Below are 24,940 nucleotides of genomic sequence, written 5' to 3'. Positions count from 1 at the left end.
TATGAGTCTAAATCATGGAGGAGTGGAGTGGATAGACACATGTGAATTGTACCATTCACACTGTTTTCATTTATGAGTCTAAATTAGTCGCTCACACTAAGCATTATAATTTTAAAATTTAAAATTTTTAAGTTAAAACAAATTATAATTTGCCATGGTACCTGATATAATTTGGCGCAAGTAGTGATGTGTCGTAGTTGAAATGCAGAGTAGCATGACAAAAACCCAGTCAAAAAGTATTATTTGTGATTCCGCGTAATGTGTTCAATTTGCTTTCCCTATTTTGCGCGTTGGTACAACTTGATCCGCAAAGGTCAAAGTGAATGTCATCATCCTACCACTTAGGCATTTATTATTATTATTATTGAGAAATGCTAGGTACTGCTCTTTAGAATTTTCGTCCATGCGATCTATTTGGGTTATTTAATATTAAATAGGTCACTGAATTTATCATTTTTGTGCAATTTAGTCACTAAACTTTAAAAAAAATTGCAAGTAAACCATTAAACAAACAAAATATGTGCAATTAAAACCTTTTTTTTTCTTATTCTTTTTAATGCAATTTGAGTTGAAAATATTTCAATCTTTTCTCTTAATGAGAATGGTAAAGATAATGATGACTCTTAAGTATATATCATATAAACAATATGATTGAATTCTATTGAGACAAATTGAAAAAATGTTTCAATTGCACACATTTTATTTGTTTGATAATTCAATTGCACACTTTTTAAATTTGATGTCTCATTTGAACAAAAATGATCATTTCATTGACCTATTTAAACTATCATGATTTTTGCTCCCTCTCCCTCTTATGTATTTGTTATTACACAAGAACATAATTTTACTTAATATACTCAAATGATCAGAGCATGATTTCATATTTAAATGATTACAAATTCGACAAAATTTTCAAGTGTAATTTACTTTTTTGCCTAAGGCTAAATTCCAAGTTATGTCAGAAATTCAGCTTCTTGTTTTTTTTTTTTTTTTTTCCACTAAGAAATTTAGGAATAGTGATTGATTAGTATATCATTATTGTCCTATATCCAGGATTTTTATGCTTGGAATCTGCGCGTGTTAGTAATTTCTTATGAATTTTCTTAGAATCTTGACAGCGAAAGGTGTAGTAGGACATTTCAGTTCTTCCGAAATCAAACATACGAAATTTCACACAACATTTTTGAATGTTTCTCCATTGCCGAATAATTCTCAAGTCAACGCGCCCACACCAGCAATGTCCCAATTTTCTATGTCCAAACCAAATTGCACAGCGTTTCTTCATTCAATTCTGACTTCTCAAAACCCCATTATTGAGTTTGTTGAGATTACATATTCTTATCCTCTCTCCATTCCAACAATCTAAGCTCAACACAGTACACACCCAAATGATGAATAATTTACATTGGATCTGTTTCTTGGCTGCCCTGATTTCTGGGTCCTTATTGATCCAAGCCCAGCAGCCATATATCCGCAAGGACACAGGCTGTATTGGTAGCTTAGATAATTCCAATTCCACTTCCGCCTTTGGATACCACTGCAATGGCGTTAACCGGACCTGCCAGTCCTACCTGAGCTTCTTGTCTCAGCCGCCGTACGATTCCGTCGCCGCAATCTCCGCCCTTCTCGGAGCCGACCCGGTAAAGCTCTCAGAACTCAATTTAGTGTCTCAAAACGCAACCTTTGCGACAAACAAGGTGGTTCTTGTCCCTGTCACTTGCTCCTGTTCTGGCCAGTTTTATCAGGTCAATGGATCGTATGTTCTTAGGGCAGGGGATACTTATACGTCGATTGAAATTAGCCCTTTAGAAGGCTTGTCTACTTGCCGGGCTCTCCGATCTGAGAACAGTAATTTCCCCGAAACTAATTTGGTTCCTGGTTTGAGAATCACTGTTCCTACGAGGTGTGCTTGTCCGACCAAGAATCAGAGCGATAATGGAGCTAAGTACTTGTTGAGTTACGTGATTCAATTGGGAGATAATGTTGACTCAATCAGTACAAAATTTGGGGCGGATACTGAGAAAACCCTAGCCGCTAATGGGCTATCTTTTCAGGATGCAGATATATACCCAAACACTACCCTTCTTGTTCCACTTCAATCCCAGCCGTCTATTTCCCAGGTTGCAGGTCAATCTCCGCCGCCGTCTCCGCCGCCACCGCCGCCGCAAGATGTGGGTAAAAGCTCAAGCAAGACGTGGAAATATGTTGTGGCGGGTGTTCTTGGAGGGCTTGGTTGTTTGGGGATTGTAGGAGGGGTTGTTTTCTTGCTTTGTATCCGCAAAAGGGAGAAGAAAGGTGAGCCGGAGATTGTGACCAAGAGTTTTGAGGCAACTGAGAAGACATTGAAGAAGAAATTGGATGAGGAAATGGGGATGTCCTATGGGAGTGTATCTGATTTGGTGCAATCTGTGAAGATGTACACTTTTGAAGAGATTAAATCCGCGACGGAGAATTTTAGCCCCGGTTGTTTGATCCGGGGATCGGTTTATCGTGGCACGATTAATGGGGATTTTGCAGCAATCAAGAAAATGAATGGGGATGTGTCCAAGGAGATTAATCTGTTGAGCAAAATCAACCATTTTAACCTCATTAGCCTCTCTGGGATTTGCTTTAATGATGGTGACTGGTATCTTGTGTTTGAGTATGCTGAAAATGGGGCATTGAGTGATGCCATCCACCGGGGCGAAAATGATGATTCGACGAAGCCTTTGACATGGGCACAGAGGGTACAAATCGGGTTGGATGTAGCCACAGGGCTTAATTACCTGCACAGCTACACTTCCCCTCCCCATGTACACAAGGACTTAAAGAGCAGCAACGTTCTCCTCGACAGCAACTCAAGAGCGAAGATCACAAACTTCGGCCTCTCGAGGTCTGCAGATGCACAAGAAGGCGAGTTCGCCTTGACAAGGCACATAGTCGGGACGAAAGGCTACATGGCTCCCGAGTATCTGGAGCACGGTCTGGTTTCCCCGAAGCTAGACGTGTATGCTTTCGGGGTCCTCACGCTCGAGATACTCACCGGGAAGGACATTGCCGAGCTGCAAGAACGCGAAAACATTCGCCTCTCGGAACTCCTCCTCCCCGTGCTCGACGAGGAAACTGGAAAACCGCACTTGGCCAGTTTCCTGGATCCCAGTCTGCAAGGGAGGTATCCTGCAGATGTTGCTGTGTCGTTGGTGAGATTAATCGATAGTTGCATCAAGAAAGACGCTTCGAGTCGCCCCAACATGGATGAAATTGTTAGGCATTTCTCCATAGCCATGACCACCACATCCTCTTGGGAGCTTTCCTCAAGCACCTAGTATTATTCATACTTATTTTTCATGTAAGATTATAGTGAGTGAGTACTGTTGAAGTAAATAATCATTCTGGATGATATTCTTAGACAATCCTATGAATCATGGGGTGCTGATGATGATCATAAGGATGCTGATTTTGATTGTGTAATTAATCTCTATGATTATGCTAATTGATTATGTAATGTTATAGTGATTGTCTATATATACTTTCTTCCCCAAAAACTATAAGAAATTCTTGATTTAGTATTACGTTTGTTAGTATAAGTATTACATTTCATCCGACTCGTTTCACAGATAAGGATCTGTGAGACGGTTTCACACAAATTTTTGCCGTAAATTAATCCCTACGATTATGTTGATGGTTATGCTAATTGATTATGTAATTAGTCCCTGTAATTATTCTAGTGATTGTGTGTATATACTTTACAACGCATGCAGTCTATAAAATACAAGATTGTCTTCTCCCAAAGCTCTAAGAAATTCTCTCATCATCTCTAAAAATACTCTTTCGTGAAGTACTCCCATCAATATAGCATATAGGAAATGACGAAATGTTATTTAAAGATCATATAAATTCTTAGTAATTTTTTCAATCTTTTATTTATAAGTTTCTGACCTGTAATCGGTATGATTCATCCATATTTAACACATATTGAGAAAAATCTCTCCCACCCCACACCCAATCGAAATGCAAATAAAGCTTGTGCAGATTTCATGAACTAACAATCACATCTTGCACAACATATTGAGAAATTCACTATCAATTTAAACTGTTAGTCGAAAGAAAAAAGGTCATATCAATTATAATTCAACATCAAATGCAAGAGATTTGGAAAAATACTCTCCATTAGCAACTGATCTGTAACTTGACTTGTAAAAGCACCCTATTCACTTTCCATATTATTGATGTTGTTATGTATATAAATATCATAATCACAATATACATATGTTGCACTCTATAATACACGTATTTATTGGTTTCATTACATCTTGATGATTTGTATATATGCATGGGGGGGTTGTCCTATAAAACTGGTATGGCAATATGCAGGGCATCAAAGTATATGTATATATAAAAAGTATAACTGGAAATGGAAAACCTCATGAGATCATCATCAGCAAGGAAAGCTCCCAGTGAGCCTAATATGGTCAAGTGTACTCCTGAGGCCGTACTTGAGCACTGCCTTGTTACCTTCTCTGAACCCATCGCCATAAGCTACAGAAGTGTCTGATTCTATCTGGTGCTTGAAAAACTCGCCCAGTTTCTTCTCGAACTGAGAGCGGGTCCCCTTCTTTGAAGAGGTGGACGATGACGATGATGATGAGGACGAGGAGGATGATGGTGAGGTTGTAGACGAAGAAGACGAGGAAGTAGATGCAGTGCTGCTACCCGAACCGGCTATGATTTCAGAATCTAACCACATGTGAGCTAAGACTTGGCAGATCCCTTCTTCTATTTCTGGGCTTAGATTGGGATAACCTAATAATTTGCAGAGATTAGGTTAATGAAATGGAGGTTGTAGTGAAAATTTAAGTGTTGTGGGATTAATGGAAGGCACCTTTAAGGCGCAGGTATGCGTGCATCATCTCGTGAGCCAGGATTGAGCCGGTCAGCAACCTGGACAGGCAAAATGTTCGGTGTTTTGATACTAAATTGAAGAATTTGTTCTGTCTGAACTAAAAGTTTAAGCTGATAGTGAGACTGCAAGTCTAAAGTTTACCTCGGAAGGCCATACAAGATGAGTATTGCAGTCACTTCGCATCTACGAATTAGCCTGTATGGCTCTGTGAACATATCTGTGATTCTATGCCCCCCGATCCTCGGCCGCCTCAAAATCTGAAAATTTACATCTAGGAGATCAGATAAGCTTCATTTCTACAAGTCTAATATATGTTAATGTAAGTGATCAGAGAGAATCATACAGTGCTGACTGTCTGTTCTTCTGACAAGCAAAGTCCTCTTGTTTCAGGCATGTGATGATGCCCCTGTCGAAAGAATTCATTCGATCAAATCAAAACCATGATGTTTTTTTTTTTTTTAAGGATAGAAGTATCTGTCTCACATTCTTTTCTCCTTCCATGGCTTCATTGAGTGCTTGCCTCTCAACTAAGAGCAGTGGGATTTGCTGCTCGACTTTCATATTTAGACCTTCATAGAAATCTTGGATTTCGAGATAGAGAGGCTGGCATTCATGAGTATCCATTATCGAAGAATCCAGACACTCCAGACACAGTTTCCTCCCATCATCGAGCACCAAATATCTCGTGTCTACTGGCTGCATATATAAACAAGGAAAGTTTGCGTTTTTCTTATGAATTTTAGGAGTCATACTATTCACTATCACCAGTTTTTACAGATAGCTTTCGAGTTTTGCTTATGAATGTTTGCCTACATACCTCCATTCTCTCGCAGCTGCAGCAGCGGGGGGTTCCATCGTGCTCGTGTGATGGGCAGTACTTTTGAAGCCAGAAAGGATGCGCTCTATATTCGATAAGGCCAGCTGCATTTGTAGGAATCTGGAGAGCCACTCGGATTAGAGATAATCGGTGTGATAAATTTTTGATAATAACAGTTAAATGCAGGATCACTTACAAAATTCTTGCAGACATCACATTTCGGGTGGTGCTGTTCCTTGTAGCAAGATTTGTGGTACGGGCGATTGTCAGACACTGAAAACTGCTAGCAGAGATATGTCATTTATCAGAAACTGATACTATACCGGTATGGATTAACAGAAAAACATGTCGAGAATCATTGGAATGAATCGATGTGAGTTTACGAGCACCAAACCTAACCTCGTAGTCAGAAATGGGAATGTTGCAAGCATGGCATCGGAAGCATTCGGGATGCCAGACAGCTCCCATACAGCTTAAAAATCGCCCGTGGCCAATCTCATTGTTGCAGCGAGCACAAATCCTGTACCCGGGTGGGTAGAAGAATGGATATGGTGGAAAGAAACTTTCATAATCGTTGCGCCTTGGTGGGGAGTCCACATATAAACTCTCCTGAATTGCCTTCGCTAACATTTCATCTTCCTCTATATCCGGTTCGGGTTCTAACCAATCACCAGAAAACAGAAGAAATTCAGCCACTATTTTCCCTTTAACATCACAACTAAATCAAGAATTTTGCATTATATTGTCAATATGTAACTTACCAATTACTCTTTTTCCCTTCTCATATTCTTTCTCTTCTTCCTTCTCATCTTCTTCTTTCTCTTCTTCCTTATCATCTTCTTTATCATTTTCCTTATCATCTTCTTTGTGGTCTTCAATCACATAATCCTTTTGGTCTTCCTTCTGCTCTTCGTCAACAAGCGAGAGTGCAATGGCAAGATCGATTTCTTCGTTATCAAAATCCGACCTTTCACCCTAGACAGAACCCCTCAATTAGACTAGAATCAATACAGAGAAAACACCACTAGAAATCACAATTGCAGCATAATATATAGACTATAGGCTGCAAGAACCAAAAAAAAAAACATCAGCAGACATTACTGTGGATGTTCTTGGCCTTTCCCAGAAGGCGTCATCCTCGAATCTCCCATGGTGTTGCCCTTGTGATATCCTGTGCTTACTGCCATGGCTGAAGCCTTTGAAAATCTTGGACAGCCAACCCATAAAGAACCGAATCCCAATCCCAATCCCGCTCCGCCCGGCCTGCACCCAAATTTTACTTGCAGGTTAGCCACAGAGATTCACAGACAGAGCCCCTTTGTGGACTGAATTATCCACTGAAAGTGAAAACACAGATTGACATAGACATAACAATTGATCTTAGCCACACTATCAAAGAACCAAGATAAGATTCACCCACACAACAAAATTGAAGATGATATGATATAGAACCAAAAGAAAAGCAAAAGAATTCACCAATAATCAAGAAAAAAAATAATCCAAATTAAATCTGGTGGTCAGTTCCAATCACTGACAGCCCATTAATACAATGATTCTAACTTGCCGACAAGAAAAGCATATGAATCAATACCCATAAATCAAAATTCAGATAAAGATTGTAGAAAAAGAGTAAAGACAGAATCATGGGCACCTGTTACAGTAAGAGAAGAATCAGCAGAGATGCTCCAAGGAATCTGAAGAAACCAAATCAGACAAAAGCACCAAATTCATCTTGGAAGCATACTCAAGGCTGGGAAGTAGAGATGACAAGAAAGATTTCCCACTTCCCCACATACCACACCACCAATTATTCCATTCAAGAATAATAAGGTTAAATTGCCCCCACAAATATAACAATCCCACTAAATTACTGTAGTAAAATATGGGTTTGACAGAGCCAAAAAGCGAAAGGAACGGAAATCTACACCAATATAGGTAGAAAAGGTTGAATCTTTTTTACTAATTAAAGATGATATGAGCTGACGCAAGTTCCAGCAGCATCTTTAAAAGATTAATAAAGGATAGATAGGGGAAGAAGAAGAAGAAAGAAAAACACACACACACTCACACGATCGAGATTGGAGAATTCAACTTTCAACTTCAAAAAAAAATGTGCTTTTCTTGGAAGGTGGGGGCCCCTTTCTTCACCATATTTTTGCGATCATCATTGCACTACATGTCAAAAACTCATTACTTTCCAACTGCTAACGCTTTAGGTATTGACAAATGCCCCATTAGTGAAAGTCTGGGTGGGTCGTTTCCCCCTCACTGTAACTCACCCACTAGTAATTCTAAAACCCGTAACCTGACTCTGATACCTCAACCACTTATCAGTTATTATTGCGTCAAAAGTTATACTCCGAAGTTAGTATTGAAGGTACGAGGTAATTTTAATTTCTAATACTGTCACACACTTTCGAGACGTGGGGTACTGGATTTATCGGTCTCCGTCTAATAATCTCATACCGACCTCTGCCTAACAGAATCAGGTTATGTATTTGAGTACGGACAAGATTAAAAACTGTGAAATTAAGACAGGCATATGTTCGATTGAACGGGAATCAGAAATAAGTGAAGGGTCGAGTCCAAAATCAGTACTCTACCTCTCCAAAATTGTTAAGAATGGAGATCCAGCCACAACAGATTCCGAGGAGGGTGGGCTAAAAGTAGGAACAGAGCTTAAGAAAGACGCCAAGTGGGCAAATGAGGTGCCACCAAAAGTGGTTAATTGCCTTTTAGTACTTTACAAGTTCCTGCGGTTCTGACAGCAGTTTAAGCCCCCCTGTCCTATAAAATCATTTTTACTTCCTAAAAACGGTTTCGTTTCATCGTTTGTTGCACCCACGGGCCACCTCATAATTTCCAAATAAAAGAAAAGAAAAGCATTTCTTCTTCTTTCTTTTTTTATTTATTTTTTAATGGTTGACTCATAGAGTCATAGATGATTCTAGCATATATAAATAATTTGAATATACTATACAATTATTGTATCTTATATTATGCCCGGCCATGTGCATACAATTATTACGCAAAAGTATATTCCCTAAAAATATGTTCAACAACATTTGGGGTCTTTTACAATGTGAAATTATAATTATATTCAACTAATCTATAATAAAAATATTGCATAGAAATGTAAGAATATAATAATTTATTTATAATTAAAATGAAGTTCGTAAGTTAGGTGTAATTATCAATATTATCATATTTAATCATTCATTACAATTTATATTCAATTGAAATATATTTCATCAGAAAAAATAAAAATTAAAGTTATCTGGAAGATAACATTTTTGCCACCTAACATGACATGTTGTGATTTGTTGATTGTTAAATTAAGAGAACAGAGAATTCTTGATTAGATAATTGACCGGTTAGAATTTAGTATGTCGGATGAAATTTTATAACCAAAGTATATATAATATGACTCGTCTCAATTCAGTTATATTATAACAACTTCTAATAAAATATAATGAATAAAAACATCAAACACATTCCATCCCATATCTTTTTTCCTTATGCATAGAACTATAGAAGCAAATTAAATATGCACTTACTATGATTTAGTGTGGAAAAATAAGTACATTCATCTACATAACAAACAACCAATTTATGTCATTAAGTCAAATAAAGTGTAAACATGTATTAGTTTCACTATATTAAAGTGATTAAACAAAATATGAGCAATGAACCACTGGGGTTATGTTATGCAGAAGTTATATTTCCTGATGAGATAAGTTATATTAAAATAAAAAATTAAAAAAAAAAGACTAAATAAGCTACCTTAGTAACTAATTAGGAAGTACTATTGAAAAGCGATATTAACTATAAATGAAAATTATAATTTTCTCTATATCAATTTAAACTTTTAGTTGAAAAGAAAATATGTTTTAGTTTTTTTAATGATACCCGCAATCACTACTTGAGGGTGTTCAATAGGTAAACCTCGCATTGTGGCACTAGTTGACAAATGACTACAAGTAGGCATGGTTGCAGCAGGCGCTAGGCGCTAGTCGGGCGGTAGACTAGCGCCTAGCGCCTAAGCGGTCTAGGCGGCGCCTAGGCGGTTCTAGGCGGCGACCTATAAAAACAAAAAATTAATTTACGTGTGTGGGTATATGTCATATATTATATTATATATATATATCTCTTACTTCTCTTACTTATATAAATAAATAAATTTAAATATATAAAAATATAATAATAAAATTAATAATGCCGACTCGCTCGAGTTAACTCGGCTAACTCTTTCGAGTTGGGTGAGTTAACTCGGCCAAATTCGGCCTAGTCGGCCGAGTTAGGCGCTAGGCGGCCTCCTAAGCGGCCGGCCACCTAGGCGGACACCTAGAGAGCAATTCGCCACGGTCTAGGAGCGCCTAGCGCCTAGGCGGGTGTCTAGGCGGCCTAGGCGGGTGCCTAGGCGGGGATTTTTGCAACAGTGCAAGTAGGTAAACCAGCCTATATGTTCACATGCCACATGCGGCCCATCAAAAAGTAATTAGTCCACATACATGAGGGCATGTTAAGGCACATAAATACTAAATGGAGTTAATTTAAAGAATGGTTACTTGATTATTGACAATTATTAATTTTTATCTTCGACTTTCAATTGGATCATAAATGGTCTATTGGCTATTGACATTTACCAACTTTTATCATCAACTTTTAATTTCACCATAAATGATCCCTTAACTATTAATTTTGTTCCAAATTTGGTCATCCAGTTAAATATCAATTTAGTAAACATTAAATTCAAGGGTAATAATGTAAATTTGTTGTTTTTCTCAGTCCCACTAATGATGTTCCAAATTCCAATGTATTAAGTTTATGAAACTCAATTTACCCATCTCAATAACAAGTTTATGAACCATTTATGGTCTAATTGAAAGTTGAGAATAAAAATTGATAAATCTCTATAGTCAAGAAATCATTCTTCGAATTAACTAATGCTAAATGTATAGTCCAACTATCAATTTAATTAGCATTTTAGTCCAGAAAGAACACATCCTTCAATTATGTGACAATATAAAAAAGTTAGGGATTAAATGTAATTAAGACTAGCTTGTAAGACAAAAAGCCAAAAAAAATAAAAAAATCTATGTGATTAATTGGTGAGAAAGGATTATTATTGATTTGAAAAATATAGATTCAGATTATATATCTCTACCTTTGTTGTCTGTTTAATAATTAAGGATTTGTAAGGTGAATTAGTTAGTAATGAATTTGTATATTGAATAGAATAGATAAGAAAGTGTAATGTAATCTGGGAAAATCTAATCCTTTTTTGGCTGCACATTACCGACAGCGCACTAGCTAGTAGCTACCATTATCCACCAAAACAATATAATGCTTCATTATCCTCAGCTCCACCAATTAAATCACCTTCCCTTTGCACTTCGCTTTCACACCTTCAGCTTCATAATTCATGCATTAATGGGCAGGGATCCATGCCAAAATTTCTCCCACTTGTGGGCCAATAACTTAACACAAATTCACAATTTAAGCAAAATAATGTATTTTCAATATGTTAAGCTTCTTGTGCTCAGTTGATACCTCTGTGACTTTTCTTGAAAGAATGTTACATGATCGAATTTTTAGTGGTGGAATATTGATTATTTGGACTACAACAGATAGAGAAAATATATTGAACAGAAACTATATTGTAATAGAGTCTAATACTAAAAAAAAGTAATTCGAATAAAAAATATTAATCTTATATAAGACCATCTTACATTGATTTCAAATATGTAATACTTTTTAGTTGTGTTGCATAAAAAGGGAAAATGGGAAAATGAAAAATGTGAATTTCAAAAATAGGGGTATATTTATAAATATTTTTTTTATATGCATAAATAAGTAATTATTTCACAATTTAAATAGTACATTAGTAAATAAAAGTAGTGCACCAAATTAGTACTCTCTAATAAGTAGTTGAATAGTAGTAAATGAAAATTATCACAAAGTCAATTTAATATAAAATGTAATTTCTAAACTTTAAAATATTTTTAAACTTAAACAGTTAAACATTCTAATTGTTTATATTTTCACAAATATTTTCAATAAAAATAAAAATGCATATAATTTAGATCAGAGCAACCACATTTGTGGTTTATTAAGAGGTTTTTGTAGAAAAAAAAAAAAAAACACACACACACACACTAAGGAGGGGTTTTTTTTTTTTTTTTTTTTTCACAAATGGGGAGGGTGATTTTTTTGAAGTTTTTATATATCCCTGCAAAACCAAGTTTTTTGTGGGCCGCCCTTTGGAAAGAAATACTCGGAACTCATGTATTTTCTGTACTTTTGTATGCCTAGAATGGGCGTGTGAATCTTGTTTTTTTTTTTTTGTTGCTATTGTCAAGTTGTTTTTTTTTTTTCTCTCTCTCTTTCTCTCTCCTACAAGACTGAACAAAACCAAGCAAAATTCTAGACTATTGAGGTTGCTCTAAGTCTCATCTAAACATTGTTCAAAAAAAAAAAAGTCTCATCTAAAGATGAGTTGGCAAACTAAAGGATACCAATGTTTTCTATGTTGACAAATTCATCTTCACCAATATCCAAATTAAATTGTTTACAACCCTGAAACACATTTTTAATAATTCATTGTATGTAGTGTGTACCAACTCCCACTATTGAAATTTCAAATCTAATAGGTAGATGTGTTACCCAGGCGTCCCTACTTGGCATAAAATATGGCAGCACATATGGGCCCTCAACTTCTCCATGCTTATGCAAAGCAGATTTGGTCATTTGATGCTATCCTCATTTTTTCTTTTCATTTTTTGTTCCTCAGATTTACATTATTACGACCAAAACGGAAACAATAAAGAAATTAATTAACTTTTCACATATATAATTAAACTATTATCAAATGACCTTGTGGTCTAGTGGCACATGGTTGCACCTCCATGTGGAAGCGGTGGGTTCAAGTCTCAATGGAGGCTACCTCTCACTGTGCTTGGGTAAGAAAAAAATTCATCATTTATAAATACAAAAATATTATAAACTCCACTTAAGATCATCTCACACAAACTTACTCTAACAATAATTCTATAGGCACAAGACTGTCTAGATGGAGCACTAAATATATGTTCACTTTGGGTAGTTGTTGCTCTTTTTTTTTTTTGTTTTTGTTTGCTTTCGGTTGTTATTGCTGTCTTTTGCTTTCTAATCAGTGAAGACATACAGCGCACTGGGTTTTATTTTATATATAGAAGCTTATCCTTAAGGGTTCATCATACTGTACAAACTGGAATTGTAACATGAATAAAAGATAAGATAATTCTTAAATTATGGAACCAAAAAAAGTGCAATGATTTAAGCAAAAGAAATGTCAAAAAGAAAAAAAAAAAAGAATATCATGCTTGCGCCTTGAGAAAATCTTTTTTTGTGTGGATACAGAGAACGATGGTTTAATTTTATTTTTATTTTAATCAACAAACTTTCTAATCTCCTTTTATTTATTTCTTGGAGCATATGAATCAATGCCGGGCTAATTATTTTATGATAACTTTTAACTTTTGTGAAAGATTATGTTGTATATTCAATCAAGAAATGATTGAGAAATATTTGTTATGGTGTCCCTTTTATTATTGAGTATTATCTTTTATTTGATGAATACCTTTCTATAATTCCATTACTTTGTTTTACTCTTTGTGACTAATTTCTTTCAGCTTCTCTTATTTCTCCCAAACATTCAGTCTTTGTAATAAGGCAATAAATAGCAAGGGTAACAAGCTCATTGTCCATTAGGTATTATCAATTACTTTCCATATTCTCCACTGTAAATCCTTTATTTGGGTTTACTTAATTCAAACGGCCCATATTAATATTTCTCCATTATAATTATGATTCGTAAAACTCCATGAAATCAGGGAACGCCCAAAACTTGAAAGCATGAAACATGACATAACAACACCATAGATATACAAACATTACTAATCACATGTAAATCATAACAATTTCCATAATTAACATGATGTTGTGCCGTTATTTAACTCCATTCCAGTAGAAAATCCGAAGGTAGGAGGTGATGGACAGCACTGAATATATGAGTTTATCAGTTGCAATCACCAAAATTAAACCTTTTGGGTTAATCACATAGTATAAACTCAGTTCAATACAAAAATAGTTTCTTGAAAGCATACACTATAGGTTAAATGCCTCAGAAAATTTCCAGTATGATCTTATGGAATATAGCTTCACCAAGGAGGTTCCCCCTGCAATGCAGGGACTTGGCTCCACTACACCTCACTAATATGGATTAAAACATCATAGGCAATGAATTACAGATTATATATGCATCCAAAAATATATGTTGTGCTATCATTTAACTCCAATCTCAGTCAGATTTGCCAGAGAGAAGCTGATAAACAGCACTTAAATTTCTGAGTTTGTCAGACCCTAAACCCACTAAAATGCAGAGAAAGAGTATAGTTAAAACTCAATCAAAATACAATGATCAATATTACAACTTATGATGTAAGGAATCAATAGGCTCAGATAAAACAACAGCTCTATCAATCAAGGTTATTCAGAAGCAGAACTGGCGTTTGAAAGCTGAATTGTTATCATCAATTAACAAATAAAGAGAATATTCTGCATATTTAAACAAAAGCAAAATCCAGGCTCATATTAAGAAATTCAACCATTTATTTGTCCTTGCTTCATCGATTGATCTCAGAAGCACAGATAAATCTATTTTAATATCGCCAAGACATTGAAACATAAAAATAATAACACATGAATAATAAAAGTGCATATCCAATTTAAAAACATAGAAACTATAGCAGACGTACTTAGGAGTAAATCAGTCAGAAAAAATGAATACCCCACGTAACATCGGCAATGAATTTTTGCCTCCATGACTAGCCACTGCTTTCATTGACAATTAGAAAGGAAGCTAAAGGTGAGGAGAGGCAAACAATCAAAAAAAAATTCAAAATCAAAGATGCATATTTCAAAAACAAGCAAGTGTAGCCGTTGAATTGACACAGATCAGCCATGGAAAAAAGGTACAAAGGGCTAAGCTGCAACACTAGCGGCGAGATTAATTTAGCACGAGTATTGGGACTTCCTTCTTCTTCACATTCATCTCAGACGAGCCCGGGTAGCTACGTGCAGAACTAGATAAAAACAAACACTTACACACATTGAGAGATAAACATAGAAATCTGCATATTAATGTCTGTATTAAGGCCTACACAAAACACCATCCCTAATCGAAATCAAATTTGAATAGATCGCATTCAATAAAAATAAATAAACATTTTCAAAGAAAGTAATCAGCTTGAATATTTTATACTAAGTTCAGAAAGGAGCCATTTTTACGAAATTTATATTAAATAACATAGAATAAAAAGGTTGAAAAGGGTTTATTTCTCTCAGACAAATGCCTCGAATTGTCCTCACGAGTTTTAGAATGGATTTCAATCAGACTCGTCATCTTAATTCTTTCATCACAGAGAAAAAGAGCAATTCTCATGGAATAAAACGCAATGAAAAGAGAAAAAATCATAGCAAACAAATGAAAAAAGGTGCAGTACTCCTCTCAGACAAATGCCTCGAATTGTCCTCACGGGTTTTAGAATGGATTTCGATCAGACTCGTCATCTGTATTTGTTCGTCACAGAGAAAAAGAGCTATTTTTATGGAATAAAAGTATAAAACGCAATGTAAAAACATAAAACGAATGAAAAGGGTGCAATGTTTCCTCTCAGACAAATGCCTCGATTTGTCCTCACGGGTTTAAGAATGGATTTCGATCAGACTCGTTATCTGTATTTGTTCATCACAGAGAAAAAGAGCTATTTTTATGGAATAAAAGCATACACCGCAATGAAAAACATACAAACGAATGAAAGGGGTGCAGTGGTTCCTCTCAGACAAATGCCTCGTTTTGTCCTCACGGGTTTAAGAATGGATTTCGATCAGACTCGTCATCTGTATTTACTCATCACAGAGGAACACACGGCCAATTACCCATTTCGATTGCTTGATTCAAACAAAGATTCAAAGGAATACAAAGAACAAATAGAAATTCAATAGTGAAAAGAAAGAGAATAGAACATCACCTAGAGATGTCGCCTGCTGATGATAACTCGGAGCAGCATCTTATAGGCGCAACCCACTCAAATTTAGGGTTTTAGTTATTTAGCTTGGTAGGGTTTTCTCTACTAGGGCTGCAGAAATTATTGGGCTATAAATCTTTGCATAGGCCCAATTGATTCAATTCTGGATTACATCCACTTCGTGATAGGATCTCTTCCAAAGTTTCTCGTTTTAACTTTTTTTTTCTTAACATAGACTCATATTCGTGGGTGTTTATGAATTGACTAGCTTCACCTATTTGATAGTGTGCAGAAAAAGGGTGAATAATTGGAGATTGGGTGTCAAAATTAGACATGTCTTAAGAGAAGAGAACAAATGTACAAATAGATTGGCAAATTTGGGACAAGTTGGGAAATGGGTGACGGTGGTCTTCGAGGAGCCACCCAACAACCTTAGAGAGCTCCTCCAAGCTGGCGCGGGAAGCACTATGACGTTACATGTCGCTTAACAGGGCATGCGACCCCTCCAAAGCACCAAAAAAATAGTGTCTCTGTTATGAAAATAAATTAAAAGGGTGTGTAGCATTATTCTTCATGATAGTCTTTATATTTGGGTGGTCTCTATTTTGGGCACAATGGTTTGATGTTCATTAATCATTAATATTTCATTGTTTAATTAAAATTATTTATTTTAAAAAAAAATCCAATAACGTGCAACTTAGGCCTCACATTTTTGACTATATACAATATCAAGTGCATATTTACAAATGTTAAGAGTTTTCAGTATCAAGTGTATAATGTAATGTTATTTATATTTTTCCACCAAATTTAGAGGCTGTTTTGTACTTCTTCACTAATTAAATTTATAAAAAAAAATAATTGCAACAGATATATTTATTATTTAAAAAAATGCACATGTCTGAATTGGTATTGCACTAGAAATGCAACTTAATTAATTTTAGCAAAATTATAAATAAGTTTTTGATTGATTTATAAGCACACCAACTTTAATTTATAGGAAAGCTCATAGCCACACTTGAATGTGTGCTTTGAGTATTGTAACTCTTACTAACATAAAAATATAATGAAGTAAATCAGTTTATATTATTCACCGGTTTAAACTAAAATGGTTAATCGGCAACTCCCATAGGGTAAAATATTGGTACACAAACTTGAAAATGGTAGGGGTGGGTTGGTCAATGCATATTGACCTCACTTCATCCCCTACCTACGTTTTATTAATTTCTACTACAAGTATTGGTCTCCTATAGTGAGACATGACCTTATTTAAAACCATCCATACATGGGAGTGTCGAACTATTGATTGCTTATCCAATCCATCTTTAATTAAGATGCCATCCTACCTGCAACACCTGAGGATAATAAAAATAAATTAATTACAATTCTAAAAAAAAAAAAAAAAAAAAAAAAAAAAGATTATTACATTTTAACATAGAACATTTCTCTTTCTTTTTTTTTTTTTTTTAATCTCACATCCATCCAGTATCAAATTTTCCCTATCTATAGCTTTTAGAAGGCTGGACTAATTTTAAGTCCACATGACCTCACCCCTAGAACTTTTGCAAATGTAAATTGCAAGTCGCACAATCCCACGCTGCCGGCTTCCCATGGGGCAACTATTATTTTATTTGGTATAAGAGTTGTAGTATAAATTAAAGATTGCGCAGGCACATACACATATATATACCTGCAGTAGTTGCAGTAGGTGGATTTGGAGGTGTAGCAAGCAGTGGTTGATTGGTGGCGTTCTGAGCAGGAGGGGTGGCGATGGCGACGCTCGGCCAAGGACGACATAAGCAATGGTTGCCGGTTTGAATGGTGGAGTAGAGGGTGGTCAAGTGCTTCCCACATCCTCCCCACGATGACTTCCCGCACTGCCGGCAATCAACTTTAAAGCACATTCTACCCTTGATTTCAATTCAATGCGTTACGTTGTATGTGTATGTGCATTTCTTCACGTCTATATATGATTGCCCTTAACCCCTTTAGTTTATAGGATCATATATGTAACTTTGGGATTCACACCTAACCAATAAAACAACCCTTGGTAGCATCAATTTTAATTTGATTGCATGGAATGATTCACCAATGAACTCTTGGTGGCATCAAATTTTGCTTGGAAACATTCATTTGTCCTATTATTATTATTATTATTATTATTATTAAGTAGGATCCAAATCACCAAAATATTATGAGGTGACATACAAATCATGGATAACTTGATGTCTACTTGTAATAGAAGTCAAATGACTTGATTGCATTTTTTTCCCAAGTTCACGAGTGTATTTAAAGATTTTTATAGTTCAAATGGTTTAATTGCACTTTTTGTGAATAGTTCAATAATACATATTACTTTTTTGTAAAAGAAATACCCATGTTGGTGCTACGAGTATTAGCAAAATGACAGTTTTAGTCCACATGTTTAATTATTATCAATTTTCCTCCACGAGTCCACGGCTATTGTTTTCGTATCAAAATTGATCACGCCAGTCACCCATACGGCTAAAACATACCGGATTGTGTAGTTTGTAAAGGTATTTTCGTCCATTCATGTATAATATGTCAATTCCATTAAAGTATGTGATGCAGCAAAAATAATGATAGTGAGTGGACGGGGTACAATGTCATTTCAATGAGGATTGCGAGTTATGACACATAATATGCAATCACAAACAACTAGGCACTAGCATAAGAAAATACACAAGAAGCTAAGCAAACAATAAGTTTCAGGCAATGATAATTAAAGAAAATAGCACAACACATATTAATAAGATGGCAAAATAAACACGAAATAAAGAAATGAGACTCAAGCTATAGAGTATTATCATCTAAATGCTTTAATAACATATGGTATTAGGGAGAACAAGTAACCAAGGAGTCAATCGGGAATGCACATAGGTATCATAGTCTAAAGCCACTTTAATGAACAAATAAACAATGATTAGAACAAGGAACTACCCCACTCTCATGGTGTATCAATTCCAAGTCTATCAAACACACAAAACATCTTAAACCCTCAATTTCTCATATTTTCATGGAAGCAAATTGGGTTTATGTAAGGGGTGGCTCGAATTCATCACTCAACTCTTGTTGAGACAAGGAATCTTTCAAATACATGCCAATGAATGTATACATCAAAGTGATCAAACATTAGCAACCTTCACAAACACATAACCTTATGTTAGGGTTCTTCCCCTACTTGCAATAATCACAAATTAAGCATCAATTCATGATGGATAATCAAGTCCACATCACCATTATGTTGTATTAAACAAATCCTGTATGCTTGCTAATAAGGTGGATAGTGTATATACAAGGGTGAATAATAAAAATATGAACCACAAAATGGTCCTCACAAGTTATTAAAAAAAACCATTAAATTTTCATTACAAGTTATATAAGTAAATTCTCAAATATTATAATTATAACTTCACCTTTAATTTTATTATTTAAATATATAATATAAAAAATTAATCCTTGCATCGCACGAGTAATTTACTAGTAATATAAAAAAACTGAGATTCAAACCCATGACCTCCCTTTGGTACCATAAACAACAAAGTCATTAACACTCCTAAGAAATATAATGTATCAAAATTAAAAATTTTATAATTAAAATCAACATTAAACAACCTACATCAAAATTCAAACTGTAAAATTATCAATGCCTTGGAAAATGTTTGTTTTTAATGTTTATCATACATTTGTTTGAGTGAATCGTTGGTGAGTTGACCATTTAACGTTCAATATTTTCCTGGCCCCTCAGAAACCACACGTTTTCCTCCAATCCCGGTCTAGAATTATAATCCACCTAATTTTAGACATTGCCCAGAAAAGAAAAAGAAGAAATTAAAGGAAATTTGTGTCCCGATTCAATCCGCAAACAGTCTGCAGTATGAATGATATATATGAAAACGCCATTAAATCTTGACTTTCTAATCGATCAATCGATCGCATTAAATAATTAACCACCCTGTTCTAGTGTTCTTTGAATCCAAGATCTGCGATCCAGTTTTTTGTTTTATATTATAAGATAATGATGAAGAATTCGAGAAGCAAGAAGAAGATGTTGGAATGCAACAGCACCAATTGCCGGAGAAATAGAGGGGTGTTTTTACAGCCCGATCCCGACGAAGATCTTTCTTTCCGGTTCAGTACCGCGTCGGAGTCCGCTAAAGACAGGGGCCGGCCATCTCCGATGACCATGGGATACTACGACGACGTCGTTTCCTGGGCCGACTCGCCGTTCGCCGGAAGTTCTTTCGAGAACCCGACGTCTCCCGTGTCCAGGTCTCCCTGGCACGCTCATAGCTCTGCGCCGCCGCCCGCCGCCGCCGACGACGACTGCTACTCCTCCACCGGCCCAATGGGCTCCCTGGTCCGCGAAGAAGGGCATATTTACTCCCTCGCCGCCTCCGGCGATTTGCTTTATACCGGCTCGGATAGCAAGAACATAAGGGTATGGAAAAACCAGAAGGAATTCACGTTCTTCAAATCCAACAGCGGGTTAGTGAAAGCGATTATAATCGCCGGGGAGAGAATTTTCACCGGTCATCAAGACGGGAAAATCCGAGTCTGGAAAGTCTCCAATAAGAACCCTAGCGTTCATAAACGAATTGGGACTTTACCGACCTTCAAAGCGTGTATCAAGAAATCGATTAAACCTAGCAATTATGTGGAGACGAGGAAGAACCATAACGCCGTTTGGATCAAACATTTCGACGCCATTTCATCCCTCATTCTCAGCGAGGATTCAACGCTCTTGTACTCATCTTCCTGGGACAAAACCATTAAAGTATGGAGAATAGAGGATTCCAAGTGCTTAGAATCGATCAGCGCTCACGATGACGCCGTGAATTCCGTGGTATTGGGGTTCGACGGGCTAGTATTTTCCGGGTCGGCCGACGGGTCGGTGAAGGTGTGGCGGCGGGAGTTTAAAGGGAAACGGACAAAACATTTACTCGTACGAACGTTGTTAAAACAAGAATGCGCGATTACGTCTTTGGTTATTGATCCTTTGGATACCCATATTTACTGCGGCTCCTCCGACGGGCTGGTGAATTTCTGGGACCGGAACATGGACGTGTTGCCGTCGGGGGTATTGCGCGGCCACAAACTGGCGGTTCTTTGCCTCGCGGCGGCCGGGAATTTGGTGTTCAGCGGCTCCGCCGACACCAACATCTGCGTGTGGAGGAGGGACGGCAACGATCACCTCTGCTTGTCGGTGCTCAACGGCCACGGCGGCCCCGTTAAATGCCTCGCCGTGGAAGAGGACGGCGCCGGCGCCAACAAATACTGGATACTCTACAGCGGCAGCCTTGATAAGTCGGTGAAGATATGGAAGGTGTTGTCGGAATTGCCCCCCATGCAATTCCCACAACATGCGGCGGCGGTGGCGGCGGGGGCGGAAGCGGGCGGTTTCGCCCCGCCGCAACCCGCGTTGTCGGCCCAAGCTAGCAGAATACTCCGAAGCAGGCGTGAATGGTAAGACCGATGAGAAATTAAACCTGGGATTAATGTTGTCAGCATCGATCACCAAAAGATAAGGACGACGACGGCGTGAATAATAATCCCCCGAAACATGCATGCATTCTGTAAATACTACGTTGATTGAGATAGATTGAGGAAAATTTCATGCATTGGTTGAGAACAGATGGGCGGCCTCCTGTACTTTTCAAGCTCACCTGGGTAGCTATCCAAATATCAATGCGATTATTAGTATATGTACTTGTATATATATGGATTTTGTTTATTCATCTAATTTTGGAAAAAGCTATACTAGTCAACTTTTATATCTTTTTATATGACACAGTAGTCAGTATAGAATGCAAAATTGAGTGTGAATATTTGACCTAGACAATCCACTTCTATAATCTTTGAATTGTATGACCTATTGTTTTATGGTGTACAGTGACTAATCCCTTGCTGAATTGTAAACACCTCTTTGGGTGGGACAACTGGTCAAAAATTTAAAGATTGTATGACTTATTATGTATGAAGAGATACATAACAAGAAATTAAATTGCCTTTTCTTCAAATCTCCAGTAATTCTAAAGCACCAGCTTCACCAACAATTACCAGTTACAAGTTGGGGTAGTTATCAAAGAATGGCACAAACTTTACTGAAATTCAAAATAATTTCCACAGACTTAAGGTAAAAGGAAAAAGTAAAGCAAACTCATATGGTTTAAAGCACGTGCGGTTTTTAATCATTAACCCTTACAAATATCAGCTTAGAGATGATGTTTGCTGCCTTTTTGGTTTTGATTCCAGACATTGTATTGAACTTATTAGTGTTGTTAGATTTTTATATTTTGGACTATGAATTTGTGGTTATTGGTTGGTTTTCATGTGAAGTATTGGACTAGTTATGGGTATTTGTTTGTTCCGTTTGAATTAATTAATCTCCAGAAATGTGCACAAATTCACTTTTGCAGAAAGGTTTCCACTTTCCGGTGCTTAGCCAATCAGTGCTTGGCCAAGCACGGGAGGAAAGAATTTCAGTGCTTGATATGGGCGGAACTAAAAGTTTTTATTTGCATATATAATCAATAATGTTTCATTTGCTTATATTATTGTAGAATAATCTAGCTTGGCGATTAAAATTATCGTAGTCCCCGACCGAGATATTTTGGTTGTCCAAGTTCAACATTATCCCTCTAAGAGGGTAGGGCACTTAGAAAGGAGTCTAATTAACTAAAAAAAAAAAAAAGAAGAAGAAGAAGAAGAAGAAGAAGAAGAAGAAGAAGAAGAAGAAGAAGAAGAAGAAGAAGAAGAAGAAGAAGAAGAAGGAGGAGAATTTACCGAGTAATTTATTCCAAAAAAAAAAAAAAATTTACCGAGTAATAGTGGGCGGGAGCTCTCATCATTTAAAACTTTGCTTGGGAAGAGTTTGATGCCCAGTTTAGGTAAGTAACTCGGCAGACTCTCAAATTCACACAAAATGAAGTTCACATTTTGGCCAACAATCAGGCCCTATTTATAAAGAAATGAAGCGGAAAGATTTTAAATTTCAACACTATTGGTGCATTTTGTTAACACTAGTGATGTATTATTTCAAGCGGCCACATCGATCGCACGAGAAGGCGTGGCCGCATTTGAGCAGTCTATCATATTTTAGACACTTTTGGTCATTCTGATGACTTTTTTCAGGTGAAATCCTATTTTGTGAAATGGCATTTTCATATAAAGACTAAAAGTGTCCAAAATATGATAGTCTAGCTAGGGTGTTAAAAGGACAAAAACGATTGTCTAGGATTAAATTTGAAAATACCTCAAAGACAATGAACCTCCGTTGAAATTAACTCATTGTGAAAAAAAAAAATTAAAGAGACAAAAATACCATTGTCTAAAATATGATTTCACTAGAAAAATTATCGCAAGGACCAAAAGTGACCAAAATATGATAATCCGGGGTGTTAAATGACAAAAACGATAGTTTGTGACTAAATTTAGAATTGTCACCAAAGATAAGAGACTTCCACTGAAATTAACTCTTATTCAAATTACTAGTATTTTGTACGCGCGATGCGCGAAAACTTATGCCCAATATTAAAATATTAATAAATACAAATAATTAAAATGTATAATAAAAATTATATATACACAAATAATATATGTATTTTATACACACATATATGATTTACCACTCGTAGAAATTTAATTAAAATATAATCAACCATTAAATTAATTATATAATAATTTTAATAAAATGACAATTAAAGAATAGGAAAAAGATATGATAGATATAGGTGTAGGGTAATAATGATGGAGTTAAAACTAATGGTGTTATAACGGTGTAAGCGTAGTTTTGTATAACAAGAATGTAGTAGGGACAATTTTGTCTGTAGTTTTGTATAACAAGAATGTAGTAGGGACAATTTTGTCTATAGTTTTGTATAACAAGAATGTAGTAGGGACAATTTTGTCTAATAACATTAAAGTGTACAACATTTAAAGTAAAATGTACACATTTATTAGCATCTAGAAAAGGGACATAAATCAAGGATATAACCTTGATTGAGACTTATTATGTTTTTAGAAATAGACTAAAATACCTTCAAAGTTAACAACATTTTAATGGACTTGTTAACGGAGAACAAAAAATGATCATATCACAATAATAGTATGAGTAACAATGGATGTTCTGAAAAGAAAAGATACAAAAAGTAGAATAACAGTTATAATCTAAGACGAAAAATGAAATAAAGTCTAACAAATAATTATTTAAGATCGGTATAACAGTCTAATACAAGTGTGATACATATTTACAACCACAAACAAGAGGGTAGCTAAATCTAACAGTTTAACTTGACGGGTGTTCTGAAATTAGAATGAATGACCTAAATTAGCTAGTTGTTAGGTGTAGTAGTTGCTTAACTTTGAATTTCGCAACTCCAAAAAGCCTCACAATTCCCACGTCCACAATCAAGAATCAATATTCATTCCTTAACACCAGGTTGCTCCTTCTTTTTTTTTTTGGTTCCCCTTCTTCTTTTAAAGCATAATTTGAAATACTCGGTTAAGTAGAATAATTTTAAACTTAATTCCCAAACTAATTCAGAATTCTCAAATTCGTGTGAATTTTCACAAATGTTTTTGATAAAAATCAAACCATTGCTATTAAAATAATAATTTATAATTTTATCAACTTGACTATAATACAAATTTATTAATTGTTCAATTATTTTATTTAATATTAACTTGGGAAATCACATAATTAAATAAATATTAATCTTTTCAAAATAGAGGCTTTAAACCCTAAATTTTTTTCTCCATATATGTTGATGGGCCATGGGTCTCGGGAGCCCATTTTATTGGGAAGGTATTGATTCAAGAGGTGGTAAATGACTAAAGGATAATGGTAGCCCATGGAGGTGAATGGGCCTTGATGGGCTAGCAAAGAGAAAGTCATGGTAGCCCAATAAGAGAAAAAAGTCATGGTAGCCCAAGAATAATAAAGGAGGAAGATGGGTCTAGGTCTAGCGGGTAAGGGAGAAAGGATGACCCAAGTCTATGGGGTGGTGAAGGAGGAATGATAGTTTAATGACGGTGATAAAGGAGGAAGGGTGGAACCATGAGGGGATAAGGGAGGCATGGAAACCCAATGATATGGGTAAGTGAAGAATGTTGGCCCAAGGAGATTTTTTTTTGGGGGGGGGGGGGGGGGGG

The 24,940-nt window shown here is 36.1% G+C and overlaps 3 protein-coding genes, 1 long non-coding RNA gene and 10 other non-coding genes across 15 annotated transcripts; 2 read left to right on the top strand and 12 right to left on the bottom strand.

Annotated features, from left to right (window-relative positions):
• The first annotated feature begins 1,137 nt into the window (after positions 1 to 1,137).
• LOC115999783 (lysM domain receptor-like kinase 4) lies at positions 1,138 to 3,551 on the top strand. Its single transcript, XM_031239689.1, has one exon. It carries the CDS (start codon positions 1,389 to 1,391, stop codon positions 3,303 to 3,305), a length of 1,917 nt encoding a protein of 638 aa, XP_031095549.1. The 5' UTR covers positions 1,138 to 1,388; the 3' UTR covers positions 3,306 to 3,551.
• A 617-nt stretch (positions 3,552 to 4,168) lies between these two features.
• LOC115999843 (protein DA1-related 1-like) lies at positions 4,169 to 7,765 on the bottom strand. Of its 2 annotated transcripts, none has more exons than XM_031239775.1 (11): positions 7,351 to 7,765; positions 6,801 to 6,962; positions 6,461 to 6,674; positions 6,099 to 6,358; positions 5,896 to 5,982; positions 5,700 to 5,819; positions 5,366 to 5,578; positions 5,226 to 5,288; positions 5,024 to 5,139; positions 4,862 to 4,920; positions 4,169 to 4,782 (listed from the first exon to the last, which is right to left on the bottom strand). In XM_031239775.1, the coding sequence occupies exons 2-11, from the start codon at positions 6,921 to 6,923 to the stop codon at positions 4,418 to 4,420; spliced, it is 1,620 nt and encodes a 539-aa protein (XP_031095635.1). In that variant the 5' UTR covers positions 6,924 to 6,962; positions 7,351 to 7,765; the 3' UTR covers positions 4,169 to 4,417. The 2 variants fall into 2 exon arrangements, with proteins under 2 accessions (XP_031095635.1, XP_031095636.1); XM_031239776.1 differs by having other exon boundaries at positions 5,896 to 5,979; positions 7,351 to 7,763.
• Positions 7,766 to 13,675: 5,910 nt separating this feature from the next.
• On the bottom strand, positions 13,676 to 13,783 carry LOC116000591. The gene has a single exon (XR_004094164.1). It is a non-coding gene; the product is annotated as a small nucleolar RNA snoR97 (small nucleolar RNA).
• Positions 13,784 to 13,860: 77 nt separating this feature from the next.
• On the bottom strand, positions 13,861 to 13,978 carry LOC116000573. The gene has a single exon (XR_004094148.1). It is a non-coding gene; the product is annotated as a small nucleolar RNA Z278 (small nucleolar RNA).
• Positions 13,979 to 14,011: 33 nt separating this feature from the next.
• Positions 14,012 to 14,120, bottom strand: LOC116000589. Its single transcript, XR_004094163.1, has one exon. It is a non-coding gene; the product is annotated as a small nucleolar RNA snoR97 (small nucleolar RNA).
• A 70-nt stretch (positions 14,121 to 14,190) lies between these two features.
• LOC116000570 lies at positions 14,191 to 14,285 on the bottom strand. The gene has a single exon (XR_004094145.1). It is a non-coding gene; the product is annotated as a small nucleolar RNA Z223 (small nucleolar RNA).
• Positions 14,286 to 14,324: 39 nt separating this feature from the next.
• On the bottom strand, positions 14,325 to 14,413 carry LOC116000533. Its single transcript, XR_004094116.1, has one exon. It is a non-coding gene; the product is annotated as a small nucleolar RNA U36a (small nucleolar RNA).
• A 257-nt stretch (positions 14,414 to 14,670) lies between these two features.
• LOC116000537 lies at positions 14,671 to 14,822 on the bottom strand. The gene has a single exon (XR_004094120.1). It is a non-coding gene; the product is annotated as a small nucleolar RNA snoR134 (small nucleolar RNA).
• Positions 14,823 to 15,077: 255 nt separating this feature from the next.
• LOC116000541 lies at positions 15,078 to 15,166 on the bottom strand. The gene has a single exon (XR_004094123.1). It is a non-coding gene; the product is annotated as a small nucleolar RNA SNOR75 (small nucleolar RNA).
• Positions 15,167 to 15,244: 78 nt separating this feature from the next.
• LOC116000543 lies at positions 15,245 to 15,333 on the bottom strand. Its single transcript, XR_004094124.1, has one exon. It is a non-coding gene; the product is annotated as a small nucleolar RNA SNOR75 (small nucleolar RNA).
• A 76-nt stretch (positions 15,334 to 15,409) lies between these two features.
• Positions 15,410 to 15,498, bottom strand: LOC116000540. The gene has a single exon (XR_004094122.1). It is a non-coding gene; the product is annotated as a small nucleolar RNA SNOR75 (small nucleolar RNA).
• A 76-nt stretch (positions 15,499 to 15,574) lies between these two features.
• Positions 15,575 to 15,663, bottom strand: LOC116000539. The gene has a single exon (XR_004094121.1). It is a non-coding gene; the product is annotated as a small nucleolar RNA SNOR75 (small nucleolar RNA).
• A 1,167-nt stretch (positions 15,664 to 16,830) lies between these two features.
• On the bottom strand, positions 16,831 to 17,714 carry LOC115998503. The gene is made up of 2 exons (XR_004093905.1): positions 17,457 to 17,714; positions 16,831 to 17,121 (listed from the first exon to the last, which is right to left on the bottom strand). It is a non-coding gene; the product is annotated as an uncharacterized LOC115998503 (long non-coding RNA).
• A 2,091-nt stretch (positions 17,715 to 19,805) lies between these two features.
• Positions 19,806 to 21,257, top strand: LOC115998850 (protein JINGUBANG-like). The gene has a single exon (XM_031238510.1). The coding sequence runs from the start codon at positions 19,806 to 19,808 to the stop codon at positions 21,255 to 21,257; it is 1,452 nt and encodes a 483-aa protein (XP_031094370.1).
• The last annotated feature ends 3,683 nt before the right edge of the window (positions 21,258 to 24,940 follow it).

Source organism: Ipomoea triloba, chromosome 12 (assembly GCF_003576645.1).
Source record: "Ipomoea triloba cultivar NCNSP0323 chromosome 12, ASM357664v1".
NCBI classification, from domain to species: domain Eukaryota; kingdom Viridiplantae; phylum Streptophyta; class Magnoliopsida; order Solanales; family Convolvulaceae; genus Ipomoea; species Ipomoea triloba.
The sequence above is the reverse complement of the archived record's forward strand: the minus strand, read 5'-3'. Positions and strand labels throughout refer to the sequence as shown.